The sequence below is a fragment of the Ursus maritimus genome, unplaced genomic scaffold (genome assembly GCF_017311325.1).
Source record: "Ursus maritimus isolate PB19 unplaced genomic scaffold, ASM1731132v1 scaffold_5, whole genome shotgun sequence".
In the NCBI taxonomy this organism is placed as follows: domain Eukaryota; kingdom Metazoa; phylum Chordata; class Mammalia; order Carnivora; family Ursidae; genus Ursus; species Ursus maritimus.
In genome coordinates, this window is record NW_024426663.1 from 18,915,809 (window position 1) to 18,936,382 (window position 20,574).

At 36.7% G+C, this 20,574-nt stretch overlaps 1 protein-coding gene across 1 annotated transcript in view; it reads right to left on the minus strand.

Annotated features, from left to right (window-relative positions):
- Positions 1–20,574, minus strand: part of ADGRV1 (adhesion G protein-coupled receptor V1) — a 471,428-nt gene that overhangs the window by 342,724 nt on the left and 108,130 nt on the right. Inside the window, exons 50-56 of the mRNA XM_008700836.2 lie at positions 16,102–16,324; positions 15,570–15,774; positions 9,595–9,741; positions 5,195–5,450; positions 3,411–3,613; positions 1,667–1,843; positions 989–1,171 (exon numbers count right to left, since the gene is read on the minus strand). Coding sequence (XP_008699058.2) covers positions 989–1,171; positions 1,667–1,843; positions 3,411–3,613; positions 5,195–5,450; positions 9,595–9,741; positions 15,570–15,774; positions 16,102–16,324 — 1,394 coding nt within the window. The remainder of the gene's footprint in view (positions 1–988; positions 1,172–1,666; positions 1,844–3,410; positions 3,614–5,194; positions 5,451–9,594; positions 9,742–15,569; positions 15,775–16,101; positions 16,325–20,574) is intronic.

A 20,574-nucleotide genomic window follows, 5' to 3' on the forward strand; every position in this document is an offset into this window, starting at 1 on the left:
TCTGTATGTTTCTTTTTCAGCAGCAACTAGTAAGTTGATGCATACTGTACAAATTTGTCTCAGCAAAATCAGACTTCATGTGGGTGGATACTGCCATTTGAGGCTATTAACATTTTCATGGTTGTTCACATGCTTTTTCCATTTATTGATTTAAAATTTTATGAAAACATTTATACTTGCATATTACAAAATGCCCAGTTTGCAAAACTTGTAACTCTTAGAGAATACTTTGGCACAAATCTAAAATACTGTTTTTCAATTTTTCTAGTTTTATTTTGTCTCTTTTCTATCATTTTAATCATTTAATCATTTAATCTTGTTTTTATTATAACAAAAAATTTTGGATATTAACAGTAATAAATATGCACACCTTTAGTGCAAACCCTAAGTAAATAAATATCTGAACTGATAAGCATTAAGAAATAAATAGATACGGGTGGCTCAGTCGGTTAAGCATCAGCCTTTGGCTTAGGTCATGATTCCAGGGTCCTGGTATCAAGTCCTGCATCCGGCTCCTTGCTCAGTGGGGAGCTTGCTTCTCCCTCTGCCTGTCATTCCCCCTACTTGTGCTCTCTCTCTCTCACACTCTCTCTCACACTCTCTCACAAACTAATAAAATCTTCAAAAAAAAAAAAAAAAAGAAATAAAAAGAATAGATTAACCTAAAATTCATAGGAATAGTCAAGTTCACCAGGAACTTTTTAAAATACATTCTTAGGCATTTCCAAGTCATTTATTATCCTCCTTTAATTCTGCTTAAAATAGAATCAGGTGGGGGAGTTCAGAAAAGGGTGAGATTCTTGCCTCTTTATGTTCTCTTCCTATGTCTGTTAATAAATTATAACATGTTAACTAATAATAATTCTATTTGGCTTGATGTACCAAGTATACTACATTTAGCAGTCAGTAATGCAAATTCATTTGGTGGATATCTATAAAATGTTTGAAGTACAACCAAAAATTGCTAATATGTTCGTGATTAGCATACTTGTTTATCTGCAAATTCAAGAATCCCATGAGATGGCTTAAAGTCTTCCAAGCCAGCAGTGTCCACCGTTGCTTTCCAATAAACACTGACTGTCCCAAAGCTTCCAGCCAGCCGGACTACAGGAACTTGAAGAACATTCAGGGGTGAAGGCACTTCATAGGCAGTAATAACTCCACCAATATCCTTTAAGTAAAGAATATAAGTTAAAATACCAGACAAAATTAACTTCTTATATGTCATCACTTTCTAAATTTATTATTTCTTCTTCTATTTCACCCTTCGAAGTAGAAATCAATAATCGGACATAAATATGCATAATAGGTGTTCAGAATTCTTACATTTTTTAAAAGTTTTTAAATTAATTTATTCATTTAAGTAATCTCCACACCCAACATGGGGCTTGAACTCACGACCTTGAGATCAAGAGTCGCACGCTCTTCTGACTGAACCAGACAGGCGCCTCTAGAATGCTTAGGTTTAAATTTAATGAAAATAAACTTGCTTAATCCTTTGGTCTAACAAAGAGAACTAATAATTAGTCTATAAGACAAATTTTAAGACAGGTATTTATAAATATCTAGAAGCAAAGCCAATTATTTTGCAGAAACTATATGACATTGGCCAAATTAGCAGGTAGAAGCTTCTGTATTACTATAAATATATTAAAGTTTATCTCACTCTGGTAACATGAAACTCAAAAATTCCTCTGGGATCATCATTTTCTTCAATCATTATCTCAACTATTTCTATCCCAGGCCTCCGCACACTTGGCTGTTCTGTAGAGAAGTCAGAATTCACCAGGTACACATCAGTGATGTTGACAATAAATCCTTCCTCCAACTCGGGAGCATTATCCTGGGGTGGGGGGTGGGTGGAGAACAGGGGAGAGATTATGTTCTATTTTTAAAAATACACTGAATTTGCCTTGGAAACCTGATATTTTTCAGTGAGAAATAAATGACGGCCCACAGGAATGGGTAGCTCTTTCACACATACAAAAAAGATTCCTTTTTATATTTTAATACATTCCCACAGACAACTTCAGAATCGTAGGGGATATTCAAGCTTATCGGTGAGTTTTTAATTGAAGCCTAATACTCATTAGCAAGTAAAATAATTTTTAAAAATCCATCACACAATTTTGACCGTATCTTATCCAATATGTTTTATGTATATAATATGCCCCGAAATTTAGGAGAAACGGTAAATGCTACATACATCTTAACAGCGAAAGCTCCAGACTTGTAAATCTTGACATTATCCTATACTTTCATTAACTTTTTAAAAACTGTTTTTACGGGGCGCCTGGGTAGTGCAGCCGTTAAGCGTCTGCCTTCGGCTCAGGGCGTGATCCCAGCGTTCTGGGATCAAGCCCCACATCAGGCTCCTCCTCTGGGAGCCTGCTTCTTCCTCTCTCACTCCCCCGCTTGTGTTCCCTCTCTCACTGGCTATCTCTCTCTGTCAAATAGATAAACAAAATCTTTAAAAAAAAAAAACTGTTTTTACTTCTGCATAGGTAATAAAAATTTTCAAAAGATACAAAGAATACACAGCAAACAGGAAAAGAAGCTTCTATTTTGTCCCATCCCTCATGTCTTTCCCAAAATGCCCTTTCTACAAGTCACTACTATCTATCACTAATAACGCTATTACTAACACTAATGTTACTATTCAACATTATCTTTATCTAATAATACATATTAATTTTTAATCTTGTTATATAGACTATTGTAATATATACAATATTTAGTTATTACATAATGTTATAAATAACACTATTAACTACTCTGCTTCCTTTTCTTTTTTTAAAGATTTTATTTATTTGTCAGAGAGAGAGAGGGAGGGAGCAGAAGCAGGGGGAGCAGCAGGCACAGGGAGAAGCAGGCTCCCTGCTAAGCGGGGAGCCCAATGTAGGATTCAATCCCAGGACCCTGGGATCATGACCTGAGCCGAAGGAGACGCTTAACGGACTGAGCCACCCAGGCATCCCTACTCTCAGCTTCTTCTGAATCATTACAGATATACACTTTTCTCCTTATATATGTGAGAGACCAGTAAAACCAGATCTAAACTCTCCAAAGAATAATCTTGATTTGAATAATTGTATCATGACATGAAAATACTGCCCTATCAAACCAACAATAAAAATAACCAGATTAATTTGGGCATTTTATTCATTCGCTCATTAGTTTAAAACTAACCAACCAACAAAATAGCGGATCCAATCAGACATATAATTAAATCCCAATTCAATTCTTCAAAGGTCCAACAATACTCCAGTTAGAGTACTCACAATTTTACATTGAAAAGCAACCTTTTCAAAGATTTTTATCATTAAGAGCATCACATTTTTTTAAATCAATTTTTATCTTTAAGAGCATTTCCTTTATTTTACATCCTATTCATTGCAGCCTAAACTTACCGGCAAAATGGCAACTTTGATGTGAGTTTCTTTTATGTTTTCTTTCATTATTATTATTGTTTCTTGTAGTACATAATCTTCATTCGCAGTAGCTTGATTATCAACGTGCAATAAGAAATTGGGTTTAGCTATCAAATGAATGGCAATGGCCCCAAACAGTCCTCTATCTCGAACAATCGGTAACTGAAGAATGGTGGTGTTGGCTGTGAGAAAGACAGGCCTCAGGTAAACAAGATTTTCCAATTGTAGTTGATACCGATCCAAGGATTCAGGTGGAATATTCTGCACTATCCTAATGTACTCCCCCCCCCAGGAGTATTTTGTGCTTTTGTCCCCCTTGTCCCCAAAGGTGTGCTGACAATCACTATACCTTATATCCCAGTTTTAAATCCTCACTTCAGGTTCTCTAATGCATCCTCCCACATTGCACATAACATGAGCTTTAACAAAAATGGCTGAAGATCTTAGGAAGGTACATAGGTGCAGATTGACAGCTAATTACAAATGCTAAGAAGATTCTGAAAATGAAAAATTGTGGGGCTCCAGGGTGGCTCAGTGAGTTAAGCGTCCGACTCTGGGTTTCAGCTCAGGTCATGATCTCAGAGTCGTGGGATCGAGCCCTGCATCTGGCTCTGTGCTCAGCACCAGAGTCGGCTTGTCCCTCTGCCCCCCGCCCTCAAATAAATAAATACATAAAATCTCAAAAAAAATGAAAAACATGCAAAGTCATCGTTTGATAACTTAATCATTAGAAGAAAAGTAATTTAGTTCTTATAGTGAAGTGTCTGTCACAAGGATCAAAGTATTTTGTAGCATCAATTTTTTTATTTCATTTTTTAGATTTTTAAAATTAAATTTGCTATATAAATGGACCAAAAAATGCTTGCCAATCTTCGCCACTGGTCTGTGAGGTCTTAAAAACCTAAGACTGTGTCTTTGTTTCCAGAACACACAGCACAATTTGTGGCACTTACTAGGTGCATCAAAATGTTTGCTGAATGAACAAATGAACATATTTTAAGTCTACCACTTCTGTTCCCATATATACAGACATAAAAGCCCAGGTGCATAATTACATGTCATTTTTTCCATCAACTATTTAAATAAAAGGTCTTTGAAAGATGTCCTTGTTCCTGTCTGAAACTTTTAGAGGCTTCACACATTGCATATTCTAAATAAATACATATATGTTCAAATATATTTGTTCAAATAAATCAAATGGCCTTTATCTACAAAAATCTATTTATCCTACAACTGATACGAATAGTTATTTAGGCAAAGATCTCAGCACTGAGCTTAAAGGAAATAGGGACTGATTACTTACACTTCACAGAAAAATTATTCTAATTACAGCTTTGGGTTTAACAGTTAATACCCTGAGCACCAAATGTATCTCACTGTGTTGCTTATTGTTCCCTATAACTGTTGAAAATCTATATAGAGGAATCTGAGACGAGAAAGAGAACAGATAAATAAACGATGAAGAAGAGAAAGTAAAATAAAAACCCTTCACCTTTATTGCAATGACTAAAATATTAATATTTCTATTATGACAGTAACGTCTCAAAAGAGTACACCCATTTCTTATAGCACTATTGCTGAGTGATTACATGATCATAAAATTTAATAAAAAGTAAAAAGGATTGTGATCTGTCAACTAAAATATGTGTGTGTGTGTGTATATATACATATTATATATACGGGATTTATATTCCTATTAAACATTATAATTAAATTACTCAATAAAACTTACTAGAACCTGAAAAATATTTAACAACATTTACCTTTAGGTTCTGCTACTCTAACGAAGAGAAACTCAGAGTGCCAACCCACCAAGCCATAAGGTGAGTCATTGGACAGAGTCGTTATCACAGATTTGTTTCTTTTCTGATCAATGGTAGCACCTTTTGATGGGTCCTCAACCCCTTCTGTGGTAATCCGAATGAGTGTTATGCTCACAATCTCTGATAACTCTGGTACATCATCAGCAAGAACAGTCAGAGTGATCGTAGACAGTGCCTGGCCTTCAGAAAATGAAATCTAAAATTTTAAAGAAAGAAGATTTTATTTATTTTGTAATTATCACTGTGCAATAAGAATTTTGAAAGATTAAATTTTCTTTCAGTATCGACCACAACTTAAATAATGAGACGAATTTCAGCAACACAATATAATCCATTAACTGTTTCTCATATTAAAAACAGAAGATTGTTAGGAAAAAAAAGAAAAAAAATAAATCATTACGGAAACTTAACCTGATAAAACATATACCCAAATTATCACTTCCTGAAGCCTACATTCTATTCAAATATAGAATACATAGTCTCTCAGGGAGTCTAAGTCCTGGATAACATATTTTTTTTAAATCTATAAAGATAAAAGAAGGTGACATACTAGTTTAAACATTTTTCTCTACAAAAATTGTCCAGGATTGCTATTTCCTTTGGTTAAACGCTGAATAGATGTATAATTTAAGAATGAATCAACCAAAATAGAGGTAAAGAGAGAAAGATAAAAAGAGATACAAATCAAAGCATCTCTCTCCTCCTGTTGTGCCTCTATTGTCGAGTCAAATCCACAGTTGCTAAAAGGCATCTGAAATCCTTTCTTTTTTTTTCCTTTTTTTTAATTTTTATTTATTTTTTTTATGTAAAGTTCGATGATTCATTAGTTGTGTATAACACCCAGTGCACCATGCAATACGTGCCCTCCTTACTACCCATCACCAGCCTATCCCATTCCCCCACTCCCCTCCCCTCTGAAGCCCTCAGTTTGTTTCTCAGAGTCCATAGTCTCTCATGCTTCATTCCCCCTTCTGATTACCCCCCCTTTCTTTATCTCTTTCTTCTCCTACCGATCTTCCTAGTTCTTATGTTCCATAGATGAGAGAAACCATATTATAATTGTCTTTCTCTGCTTGACTTATTTCACTTAGCATTATCTCCTCCAGTGCCGTCCATGTTGCAGCAAATGTTGAAAAATCGTTCTTTTTGAAAGCTGAGTAACATTCCATTGTATATATGGACCACAACTTCTTAATCCAGTCATCTGTTGAAGGGCATCTTGGCTCCTTCCACGATTTAGCTATTGTGGACAATGCTGCTATGAACATTGGGGTGCATGTGGTCCTTCTCTTCACTACGTCTGTCTCTTTGGGGTAAATATCCAGTAGTGCAATGGCTGGATCATAGGGTAGCTCAATTTTTAACTTTTTAAGGGACCTCCACACTGTTTTCCAGAGTGGCTGTACCAACTTGCATTCCCACCAACAATGTAGCAGGGATCCCCTTTCTCCACATCCTCTCCAACAATTGTTGTTTCTTGCCTTGTCAATTTTTGCCATTCTAACTGGCATAAGGTGGTATCTTAGTGTGGTTTTGATTTGAATTTCCCTGATGGCTAATGATTTTGAACATTTTTTCATGTGTCTGTTAGCCATTTGTATGTCTTCATTGGAAAAGTGTCTGTTCATATCTTCTGCCCATTTTATGATTTGTTTATTTGTTTCTTGTGTATTGAGTTTGAGAAGTTCTTTGTAGATCTTGGATACCAGTCTTTTATCTGTAGTATCATTTGCAAATATCTTCTCCCATTCCGTGGGCTGCCTCTTAGTTTTTTTGACTTTTTCCTTGGCTGTGCAGAAGCTTTTTATCTTGATGAAGTCCCACAAGTTCATTCTATCTTTTGTTTCTCTTGCCTTTGGAGATGTGTCATGAAAAAGGTAGCTGTGGCTGATGTTGTAGAGGTTGCTGCCTATGCTCTCCTCTAGGATTTTGATGGATTCCTGTCTCACATAGAGGTCTTTCATCCATTTAGAGTTTAATTTTGTGTATGGTGTGAGAGAGTGGTCAAGTTTCATTCTTTTGCATGTAGCTGACCAATTTTTCCAGCACCATTTATTGAAGAGACTGTCTTTTTTCCACTGGATGTTTTTTCCCGCTTTATCAAAGATTAGTTGCCCAAAGAGACGAGGGTCCATTTCTGGGTTCTCTATTCTGTTCCATTGGTCTATGTGTCTGTTTTTGTGCCAGTACCATGCTGTCTTTGTGATCACAGCTTTGTAGTACAGCTTGAAATCCAGCATTGTGATGTCCCCAGCTTTGTTTTTCCTTTTCAACAATTCCTTGGCGATTCGGGGCCTTTTCTGGTTCCGCACAAATTTAAGGGCTGCTTGTTCCAGTTCTTTGAAAAATGTCATTGGTATTTTGATTGGGATAACATTGAAAGTGTAGATTGCTCTGGGTAGCATGGGCATTTTAACTATGTTAATTCTTCCGATCCATGAGCATGGAATATTTTTCCATCTTTCTGTGTCTTCTTCAATGTCTTTCAAGAGTGATTTGTAGTTTCTAGAATATAGATCCTTTATGTCTCTGGTTAATTTTGGTGCTATTGTAAATTGGATGGATTCCCTAATTTCTCTTTCTTCAGTCTCATTATTCGTGTATAGAAATACAACTGATTTCTGAGCATTGATTTTTCTGATAGGGCTTCCGTCTGCTCTTGAATGTCATTTCCAATTGCTCTCCACCTTATACCCTATTCTCTAGCAACATGACTACAAACTACAATCATTCAAACCATTTTGTTGACACTTATCTCTCCACCTAAAGAAGGCACTTGAGGATATAAACTCAAGAGCTTTATTAATAAAATCAGCGGTCAGAAAACTACCACTCTTTGGCAAAATCCTTTTCATCAAGTTTTACTGGAATACAGCCAAGTTCATTCAATTACATACTGTCCAGCACTTTACTAAGATACAAAGGCAAAGCTGGGTATCTAGGAAAGAGCTGTAATAGTGTACAAGTCTAAAATATTCACTGTCTGGCCCTTTACAGAAAAAGTTTACTGAGTCTTGAGTAAAATAATTAATTCTTCCAAATATAGTCTACACTTAAGATATTATTATGCATTTAAATAGAAATCATTTTAATCATGTTTATATAAGAAATATTAATTGGGAAAATATAATTCAGAACATACAGAGACTAGATAGATACAACTTACATAGTTGAATATATAGTTTTGGTAACTTGTGTAAAGTAAATATTCAATGCAATAAAATTTGCCCTAACATTTTTAAGACACTGGAGCCCTAATCTCCTTTCAAACGATACAGAAACCTACAAATGTTGGACCATAACATTCATCTTTTTTTGAGATCATTTCATGTGAGGCCTTTTAAAGGAACTCTCAGAGAAGCATTTGGGGAAAAAACAAGGATAAATCTATGAAACCCCAAATGAGTCTAGACCACCCATCTTCCAATTAGGAACTAAAGGTTCTTTAAACTCTCTCTTTGTGAATCATTTACTTCTCTGATCCAGTCTGATGCCATTCTTCAACCTGTGTCCCAATTTTATACTATCTTCCAATAGTAGATAAAGTGATCCTCTGCCCAGATCCCTTCTTGGGACTGATGTACCCATCCCCCAGCTGGTGGGAATAACAGCTTTTATGTTTCTCACTGGGAACTGCCTTCAGCTGCAGTAAACTTTCACTCAAGGTTATGTCCCACTAAGAAGGTGGTGTGAGGTCCCAGATGGCTAAAATAGGGATGCAAAATCTCAGCCTCCTTGCTCCAACTGGAAACAACTCCAAAGGACCAGCTCAGCTCCAGAACTTCCTCACAGACTCAACCCCGGTGCAACTATCCAGGGATCAACGTCCCCCTCTGCCCATTCCTACCTTCCTTGTTTCCTCATAGGTGCGTCTCCCCAGGAATCCACCCGCAACTCTCAATCTCAGAAACAGTCTACAAGAAACTCAACCTACATATGCAACAATTCTCATCTGCTTTTTCATACATATGACTATCCTACATAAATTTGTTTCCTATTTACTGCTTCCATTTTACCCAAATCTTGAAACCACGTTTCCATCTCCAGTTTGATTGATTTGATCTTTCTGACAATGTAATACATCCATAATTTGGTCAAAACTTTTTACTGAACCTAAAAAGGGATTTTTTTTTTTACAGATAATTTTGGAATTATAGGAAAAAAGAACAATAATCACAATATTAAAACTAACTTTAAATTGATTCCCTCTCTATGGTGATTAGTAGGAATCCAGTGTTGACATGGTTAAACTCAAACCTTTTATCCATAAGGGAGGTCCCATGCATCAATAGTAACTATAATTTAAAAGTGACTCTCCTATAATTTTAAAAATTACATACCACTCCTGAGGTAGGAAATATATCACTAATACTTCCATCAGCTTCCCACATTACGGTTATACGACCATATGTTCCTTTTAAGCGTTCAACGTTCAAGGTTAAAAGGCTATCTTGCTCCATTTCTTCTACTTGTTTATATAATGAATTCTGAAAAACACACAGGAAGTCACAAGGGATTAGCAGAAAGTACCTAAGTAGGCTTTTATTTCATTCTGTTGTGCCTGTGCAAACTTCACAGTACTAAGCAACATGATACAACATGAAAACAACACAGTAAGAGTGAAAAAAACAAAGTTTAAAAAACAGCAGTATACAATGACCACGATTTTAATTTGAAAATACACGTATGAATAACTAAAAGACTAAGTTAAAGTAAATTAAAATGTTAATCATTACAGGATTATTTTTATTTTGTCTTCTTGTTTCTATAATTTTCAAATTTCTTCAACGAACATCTTGTTTTCACATTCAAAAAACATATACTTTTTGGAAAGCATTATATATAATACGTAAAGTTTGTAGAAATGAAAGGACGCAGAGTCAGGAGATGAGGGAAGTCTTCTTCCCGTGTACAACTTCTGGCAACCCCTCTAGGTCTTTTTACTTCCCTGTAAAATAAGTTTTGGTCTACATGGCCTCTAGGATCCCACTCAAATGTAAAGACATCGTGAGAACCAGGGCACTCTTTCTGACCACTTGCAATTGTCTCTTATCCTTAAATTCATATCCTCTGAAATGTTCTACAGGCCGTGCCGTCTCCACTGATGGTGTTTCATCCTTAGCTCCTAGTCTTTATGACTAATTTTCCTGCCAGAAATATGCCCTGCCCCTCTTCTCACCTAGACTCTGTGGCCTCTTTGCTCTGGTCCAGACTGATTTCTACCTCCACGTGACTGGAACTCCTCCTCTAACACTTGCAGCATCTCTTGAGAGCCGCTGAATGAACTTTTGCTCAAAATTAATGCTCCAAAGAATCCCTTCTTACAAGACCCCTAGTTTATTCATAAGCAATAAAGACAGAATATGGAGTATAAAGATTTTTTTTAAATCTTCCCAGGAATAGTTTTCTTTTTCTTGTCTTTTTACTATGGTAATCTGAAAAGAAATTCCTCCATGAATTTCTTACAGCTTCTAAAAGCTTCTACTTAGAAAGTGAATTTGAGAAGATAACCTATCCTATGGCAGTGTTTTACATTGCATTTTAACATACTGTTACAAATGTTACATAGTAATAAAATCTTGCTCAAAGCATTCAGACATTCCTACAGAAAATATCTTGATTTAAAAATATGCATACGGGGCACCTGGCTGGGGCTCAGTCAGTATAGCATGTGACTCAACCTTGGGGGTTGTAAATTTGAGCCCCACGTTGGGTGTAGAGACTACCTAAAAATAAAAACTTTAAAGAAATAAAATATTCATATAATTTGTTCACAAACAACGCCTTCTCAAAGAGAAGGCTCTCTGGCTCTATGCCCTTTATTGATAAGGGATACTAAAATAAGAATTTAATACAGCCAGAAAATTATCAAGAAACTCTCTTTATCTACTAAAGCTTATCTTACAACAAGGTTGTCCAGACAGAAGAGGCCTGTATTGAGGAATTCTACTGAATGGATTGAAAGAACCCAGGACACTATCTATTGGGAAATATTAAACCAGAGTACTTTAATGTCTCTAGAATAATCTTAGACCAAGTTTCACAAGGAGAAATCTCTCATAGAATGTGCTCCACATCTGTTCTTGTCCCAGGCACCCCAGCTCTGCCCTTTGTATTTGTACAACCCCGAGAAAGCCCTGTGAGTGTTCTGTCCCCCCCCACCCCATGCATAATGATGGGGTCACACTAAGCACCTCCTGTATGCCAGGCACGTTTCTGGAATAAAGCTATGAACAAAGCAGTATCTCAGCTCTCACAGCCTTGCATTCTAGTAAGAGAAACTGACAACAGGCAAATAAGGCCATTATAAGTTTCATAAGGAAGAACAAGGCAGGATAAAAAGGTACAGAATGATGGTGGGAAGGCACAATTTTCAGTCAGAGGAGGCCTTTCTGGTAAGGAGTCACTTCAGCAGAGACTGGAAGAGAGTGAGGAAACAAGTCATGTCAGTACCTGGTGGGGACAGAGATGGTCCTCCTTCTTCCTCACCTTCCCCACTACAGCTCATGCCGTAGAGCTGCACTGTCCTACACAGCAGCCATTGGCCACACATGCTACTGAGCACCTGAAATGTGCCTGGTCTCTACGTATCAAACGCACACTGGAGTCTGAAGACAACGTGTGGGAAAAAAGGATATGAAAAAGGATATAAAATATTTCATCAATCATTTTATGTTGGCTCGTAACTGGGTTAAACAAAATAAAATATTAAAAATAATTTCACCTGTTTCTATTTTTTTAATGTGGCTAAAAAATCTAAAATATATATATATATACCTATATATATATATATATACGTATATATATCTCACATTGTAATAAAATATATATATATATACACGTATATATATCTCACATTGTAATTCTACTATACGTATATATACGTATATATATCTCACATTGTAATAAAATATATATATACATATATATACGTATATATATCTCACATTGTAATAAAATATATATATACATATATATACGTATATATATCTCACATTGTAATAAAATATATATATATATATATATACGTATATATATATCTCACATTGTAATAAAATATATATATATACATATATATATATACGTATATATATCTCACATTGTAATAAAATATATATATACATATATATACGTATATATATCTCACATTGTAATAAAATATATATACGTATATATATACATATATACGTATATATATCTCACATTGTAATAAAATATATATATATATACGTATATATATATACGTATATATATCTCACATTGTAATAAAATATATATATATATATATATACATATATACGTATATATATCTCACATTGTAATAAAATATATATATATATATATATACATATATACGTATATATATCTCACATTGTAATAAAATATATATATATATATATATACATATATACGTATATATATCTCACATTGTATATATATACGTATATATATATATATACGTATATATATCTCACATTGTAATTAAATATATATATGTATATATATATGTATATATATCTCACATTGTAATAAAAATATATATATATATATTTTAGGTTTTTTAGCCACATTAAAAAAATAGAAACAGTATATATATATATACGTATATATATCTCACATTGTATATATATATACGTATATATATATATATCTCACATTGTAATTCTACTGAGCAGAGCTGCTTCAGGGGAAGCTGACCTGCCTTCATCTCCAGAGATGGGCCAGACTGGATAACAGGGTGATCCTACAACCCTTGTAAGCAATTGACTCAGGGCATTAGCACATCCAAAACTCCTCATCTCATCCCACAACCCTGCTCCTTCTACGGTGATCCATATCTCGGGAAAGGCAAATGCCTGCTTCCTGTAGCTCTGTGGTTTATTGTTGAATTACTGCACTAGTTTCCTGTCTATTTCTGTCCTCGCCCACTTACATACAATCTAGTCTCAATCCTATGGCCAGCGTGGTTCTTTTAAAATGTGCGTCAGATCAAGTTGCTCTTCCACTCCAACCCTTTCCCTCGGGGACGGACTTCATTATGGTACTCAGGGGCTCGTGCAGCCGTGAGTTCACATAGTAAAATCCCTGCCATCCTTCAAAGGCCTGCTCTAAAGTTGGCCCTTGCCCGGTGTCTGGGAAGTTGGGTTTCAGGAGGATTCCAAGTTCCTGGAACTCATACTGGCTCCCTGTGCCTGAATTGTACTCACAATGTGGTTTATACTGAACACCTCTTTTCACTCTGGGAGTCTGGAATTTTGGCATGTGTCAGGCTGAGCGTGCCTGCATGATCAGTCCCCAGTTAAGACCCCAGACACTGAGTCTCTAAGGAGCTTCCCTGGTTGGTAACACCTCTCACATGTTGTCACAGTTCAACTCAGTGCTGGGGGAATTGAGTGTGTCCTTTGTGCCTAACCTGGGAGAGAGCTCTTGGAAACTTGTCCCTGGTTTCCTCTACACCTCCATCCCATATGCTTTTTCCCCTGATGATTTTGCTTTGTATCCCCTTCCCTGAGTATGACTAAACCCTGAGTCCTTTGAGTCCTCCTACCAAGGCATAAACCTGTGGGTGTTGCTGGGGAAGCCTGAAACAGGGGGCTGGCCCTTCACCTCTTGGGCCTCATCTCTCCCTTGTACACTGACTTCAGTCACAGTGGCCTCCTTCTGCAGCAGACGGGTGAGGCCTCTTCCTCTTATTGATGGCTCTCCCTGCCTTGAATGCTCTTCCCTGTCTCCTCCAGGTTCTCGTCCTCAGGTCACTTCCTCGGGGCCACCCTCCCTGATAGCCTATGTTTTATTTCTGGGCACATAACCTCCACCCCCATTATCATAATCTCCATCAGTTCGTCCTGCCTAACGTTCCTCCAGGGCACTTAACACCATCACACAGAGTACGGATGTCTCCCACATCTTTGTCTACTGTCTGTCTCCCTTTGCCTTCTCCATAATTTAGGACAATGAGGATAGAGATTTTTACTATTTTATTTTTTGATATATCTCTAGCATCTGAAACAGTATCTGGTACATAGTAGGTGTTTGTTAAATAACTGCTACATGAATGAATAAATTAATGAACAGATGAATGAGTGGCCTTGTTGGTTCTGGCCAATGAGACATAAGAAGGGTTTTCTAGAGGCTTTTGAGAAATCTTTTCCTTACCCCAAGTGCCACATTTCTTTCTCCTCACCTGGACATAAACAAGAAAGCAGTGGCCCTGCAATAACATCAGCTTTCAAACAACCAAATGAAGAATCAACTTTATGTTGGCAAAGTGGAGAAATGGAAAGAATCTGAGCCATGGTGACACAGTAAAGTATACATCCAACCCCAAAGCCAGTCTTCTCTGTGAACATGTTTTTGGTGTTTAAGCCACTTTTAGTTGGGTTTTCCTTACTTGCAGAATATTTCAGAGAACGATGCACGATAGCTGCAGCTATAACTCCAGTTAAGAAATCAAGATAGAGTTGGCAAACAGGTCTAAATGATGCAATATAAATGGGTGTCCTTTTGTTTATGGGTAAAGGAATATGAAGTCTGAGCATGGAAGTCGACCTGCTAAGATCTGCAAAGTTCTCTTTCGTCGGGAGAAAGCACCTCCATGTGTATAGTGTATATACGGTTACAAACATAACCCCCCCCACTCTCTCTCTCTCTCTCCCTCAATACACAAAGGACAGTAATATACTTCTGGGTGATGCATGTGACAAAACACAGTCTGTAGTCCATTTGGAACCTGCTTCATCATTACCCACCCCCTAGAGATAAGGCTAAAATGGAGCCAAACTCCAGGACTAAGGCAAACGGGTAACACTTCGCATTCAATCTTGTAAGATAATCAGTACAATAAAAAAGTTTAGGACAAGCTGATTCAGAGGTTTCAGTGTGTAGGAATTATAAGACATCAGTAAAGTTCACCATAAAATGCAGAGTAGGGGCATGAAATGGGGAAAGAGAAAGAAGAGAGGCTGAAGATACTCAAAGCAGGATTGAGTGCTGACAACATCTAATATATTAATCCAATAAATAGGGGCATCTGGGTGGCTCAGTTGGTTAAGTGTCTGACTCTTGATTTCAGCTCAGGTCATGATCTCAGGGTCAAGAGATTAAACCCCGCATCGGGCTCCATGCTTGGCACGGAGTCTGCTTGAGTTTCTCTCTCTTTCTCCCTTTTTCTCTGCTCTTCCCCCCACTCCCATGCTTTCCTGCTCTAAATAAATAAATAAATAAATAAATAAATAAATAAATAAATAAATAAAATCTTTAAAATAAATAAATACAATGAACAAATCATTTTGATTTCTAAGTGTGGGATTTTTACCTGAGCAAATCCAACGACTCCATAGGCATCATCATTAGACAGAATAGTTATTTTTACATAACCATTAATACCAATCTCTGCTCCTCCTTTGGGATTTTTAAGCTGAACTCTAAAGGATTCTTCTTCCTCTGGAACTGTATCATCAAGGATGTTTACCACTATTACAGCTTCTCTGTCACCAGGTTCAAATATCAGTTCACCTGAACTAGCATAAGAAGTATATCAAATAAGTCAGCGGCAACAAGTCTCAGGCATATACATATACAAACCCATAAAACTCTCAGAACACTGATTAATAGTAAACATTTGGAAAAATCATATTTCATAAATAAAATTATAATACAAAATGTTTGTAATATTGATTACCTTCATAAAATAGATATTAAGAACTATGGAATAAAACCAAATTTCTAGATTACAAATTACTCTTATATTTTGTATATTTCCAGTCACTAAATAAACACTTCGAAATTAGGTGCCATATAAAACTATGGTGAGCATAAAGAGATTTTGTATAAAAAGTTGAACCTACCTAGGAATAAAGTCAGACTGGCTAGAGATGTAGGCCAGCTCATATACGTGTGAGTGCACAGCTCCTACTAGAGCAATTAAACTCTTGCTTGAATTAAAGGACTTTACTGTAACAGAAGCTGCATCACGAGCAGAAGGGGCTTCCAGAATAGAAGAGAATTGATTCAGCTCTGAATTCCAGCAGTAAAGAGTAGACATAGCTTGGCCAATAAGAAGGATGTGGACTGTGGAAAAGAAAGAAAAGGCAACTACAGTGAAACGTGAATGTCACCGCACACACTTCCCTTCGTGGTACCAAACTAAAACTTTCTACACTCAAAGTTCCATTTTGATTTCTGGATAATTAAGTATGACCTGATTTCTGAAAATCAAAATATTACTTGAAATAACTAAATTTTTAAATGCTGTGGAGTGACCAAACCAGCCTAACAATAAACCCACAATCCACTTAATAAGAAACCACTGGATAGTAAAGCCCAAATGGATTGTGGACTCTCTGTATTCATCTCAGTATTTATTTGTTGGATAGCATGGTAGGACATTTTTAGAAGTGAAAAATATGCATAGTACCACAACGAAAAGTTTTATTTTTATATTTTCCATTCCTGTCACCATCCATAAATTCATGATGAACATAATTATAAATAGATTAAATACAAAAAATTCTTAATTAAAAAGCTTAATCCTATATTTATATGGCACTTCTTAGATGTTGCTACAAAGCATTCAAATTTATGATATATTTTTTAAAGATTTTATTTATTTATTTATTTATTTGACAGAGAGAAAGACAGCCAGCGAGAGAGGGAACACAAGCAGGGGGAGTGGGAGAGGAAGAAGCAGGCTCCCAGCAGAGGAGCCCTATGAGGGGCTCGATCCCAGGACTCTGGGATCATGCCCTGAGCCGAAGGCAGACGCTTAACATCTGAGCCACCCAGGCGTCCCTATGATTTTAATGCATAGATAATCTATAGAGTTGATCTTTAAAATACACTTAAGATTCTCTACATTGAATATTATTTTTTATTTTTTAATATTAATTAGAGACAATTAATAATTCTTTTCACTTGATGAATTCTTTTTTTTTTTTTTAAGTAGGCTCCACACCCAGTATGGAGCCCAGCGTGGGGCTTGAACTCACAACCCTGAGATCAAGACCTAAACTGAGATCAAGAGTCAGATGCTTAACCGACTGAGCCACATAGGTGCCGCTTCACTTTATAAATTCTTAAAGGTGGTAATTAGGCCAAAGGATATGAACAAATTTATGATCTCAGAGTATAGGCTGCCAAAGCTTTTTGAAATGTTGGTAGGAGAACGTGTTCTTAATGAGACAATGCAATGGCAAATATTAGCAAATATGCAGGGGATAGGGGCTTAGTACATGGTAAAGGAGGGGAAATTCGCAGTCAGGGAGCTTACTACATTGTACATGCCACTGAGCAATCTTCAGACTGAAAACTAGGGAGAAGCGTCAGAAACCACCAGAAACATGCACAAATTCCAATACCTAAAGAAACACATCGGAACATAGATACCAACTAAGATGGGTTTGGTTATTAAAACAGCACATAGAACTAGAAACCATGAAAATTTCAGCCTATAAGGTTACAATGGAAGATCCATATCGCTACTCTTAAATATCAAGAATTAATCATTATGTTTATTTATGGTAATTATTTAAGTACTATTGCAGGTTAGTAAATGTTGCATAAGAGGTAAAAATCAAGAAAAATGTTATTAATAAAGTTGCTTTTTAAAAAATGACTATATATTTTTCATATAGCTCTGTGAAACTGAAGATACTCAGTAAAGAGCAAATTCCTCAGACGGATCTCAACATCTCCCAAGTTTAAATGATTCTACAGTCTCAATCCATCAATCAATCAATCTACAGGCTCAACCAAAATCATAAAGTGTTCTGAGCATCACTGATTATCTTAATCCTTGCAGATATACCCTGTTTACTTCCTCCCAATCTGAAAAGTATGAGAAAGCAGCAAATAATCAGACATTCAGAGTAGGAAAAGTACAGGGCTCAAATCTGCACTTTTGTATGCAGAGTGTTTTCTCAGAAAATAGCCATTTGTACTATTTAAGATCATAGAACTGGGCCAGGAGTTTATAAGGAAAAAAAAAAAAAAAAACCTAAGTCTCTACTCTGGGGAACAGAATTTTAACTGGAACTAATTACAGAATTCCCTTCCAGTTAGCAAAACTATAAATAAACAAACAAAAGTATCCCAAAGGAAGGCAACTGGCTGAGATTATTTAAGGAGTGAGCATACAGAGAGCAGTCCCAGGACCGAGTGCTAGAGTGAGCATTCCTAGCACTTAAGAGATCTGGGAGAAGAAGAAACGGGTAACACATAAGACAGCCAGAGAGGGCTGCATGGGAAGCAGTGTCCTCAGGACAGGGCGGGATTCCAATGCGAGGAGATGAGGGACATTCTGAGAGAAGTTCCAGAGTTTCTGTTCTAGGGGTGCTGTGGAAGGGTCTGGGGAGTTGGGCGAGGGCGAGATTTGAGCCTCTAGTCTCGAAATTATGGCTCATGTGGTCCAGAGCATGCACAGACCAGATGGGATGAGTCGCTTTCTCCCAAGGCGGCCTAGGCTGCATATGTTGACTACACAGGGATGAAGAGAGTGATAAATTCATCCAAGTAATTTCCACAGATGATGATTTTCAGAGGGGATAGTTTTGGCGAAGCGGAGAGTGTTGGGGAATGAAGGAGAGGGGTAGGGGTAAGTGTCTCTCCAGCAGAATTAATTACATGGCTCTTCCTTATAGAAACTTTCTGGGCATCCCTTAGACCTGGTCAAATTTTCTCCATTTTGTGGTAGGAGAGCACTCTATTCTCTCACAGCAGTTAGGTTTGTAGTTAGAAGCTTATTTGCGTTATTATGCATCATGTCTCTCTTCCCTATTGCACGTTAAAACTTCTTCAGAGCAGGGGGTATAAAAGATTTTGTTTACTCTTGTCTCCTCAGGGCCTACCACTATGCCTGGTACGTAAGTGGCATTTTAAAAATCTATTAAATAATGAAGGAGAGAAGGAAGAAGGGAAAGATAAGTTTATATGTCCTAGCAGCCTTTGTCATATTCATTCTTCCTTTTCCATTTAAAGAATGTAGTTTCTACCTAATAATCTCTGTCAAGTCATTAAGCAGAATAAATATGTAATCCTCACAGTCATGGCTCCAATCTAATATTTGACATATTCAAAATAAGAAAGTCCTTGAATATTATTTAATGCATAATTTCAGCTTTCAGGGGATCTATAATAAGCCATTCTAAATAATTACTTATAATCTTTTCATACTTCTACAACCTCAAGTCACAGAAACAAAAGAAATAAAAAGACCTCACAATGGGTCCCTTAACAAGCCTCTGGCAGAATTTTTCATAAATTCTTTTAGAAAGTGTGCCTATTCTATTTCTTTAAAAATCTTTAAAGGGAATTCTATAACTTCAATTAACAGCCCATTCAGGCAGCACTTGTCATCCTAAAAAACATTCATTAGGAAACTATTTTGAATTATAATAAGTGACTCAAGTAGATACAGTTAGTCCACTTGAAAACTTGAGGTACAAGAAAAGCAAAAATAATAAAGCCACAAAATTAAAGGACAAGTAGACACAAACCAAACAAACACATGATGAAAGATACATAATTTATGTATAAATCAACTGTTGAGTGAATGATGAGAAAGTCACAGAGCTGTATTTCACAGGATAACATCACAGCTTCATGGCCTGTCAGAAGCTGACAAATAAAGAGAATTTATTTATGGAGAGGAAGTTCAGAACAGAGACAGACACAGGACTCTGACAGCAGAGTGAACCTGGAGTGGAGGCCAGGGTCTGGGAGAACGTGGTGTGGGGACACAGGGCCGAGGAGGGGTAGGGCACAGGGAGACAAAGCACAATGAGATAGATAATCCATAAAAAATGAGAGATAAGTAAGATCTGATTCCTGGACCGCGGGGGAAATGACTGCAGGAGACAGTGTCTAAGGATTACAGTGCCTGATACAGAAAATGGCAGCCAGGCACCTAGGAGAAAAAAGACAAGAATAGACTCCTGGGTTGGTGCTAAATCCTCTACTCCTCTCAATATCATTTATTTTGTAGATTTTGGCTCTTGTGAGTTCAACGATCTGAATGCATCGAAGTCTCCAAAATCTAAACCTCTAATTGATTTCTTCAGTGCCACGTCTGTAACCATCACAGAGGCTTCTGTATCGACTCCTGCCTGGGTAGTTGCAAACTATTGCATCCAGCATATTCTATACGCCAAAGCTAGGTGGAGTTATAAAACATGCCTTTGATCATCACTTGCCTTTGAAATGCCTTCAAGGATTTCTCTACCCCAATAATGCTCAGAGTGTCGTCCCCAAACCCTTAGCGGTCACTGAAGCACTTCGGGAGGGTCTGTGAAGTCAAAGCTATTTTTGTAGTAATACTAAGATGT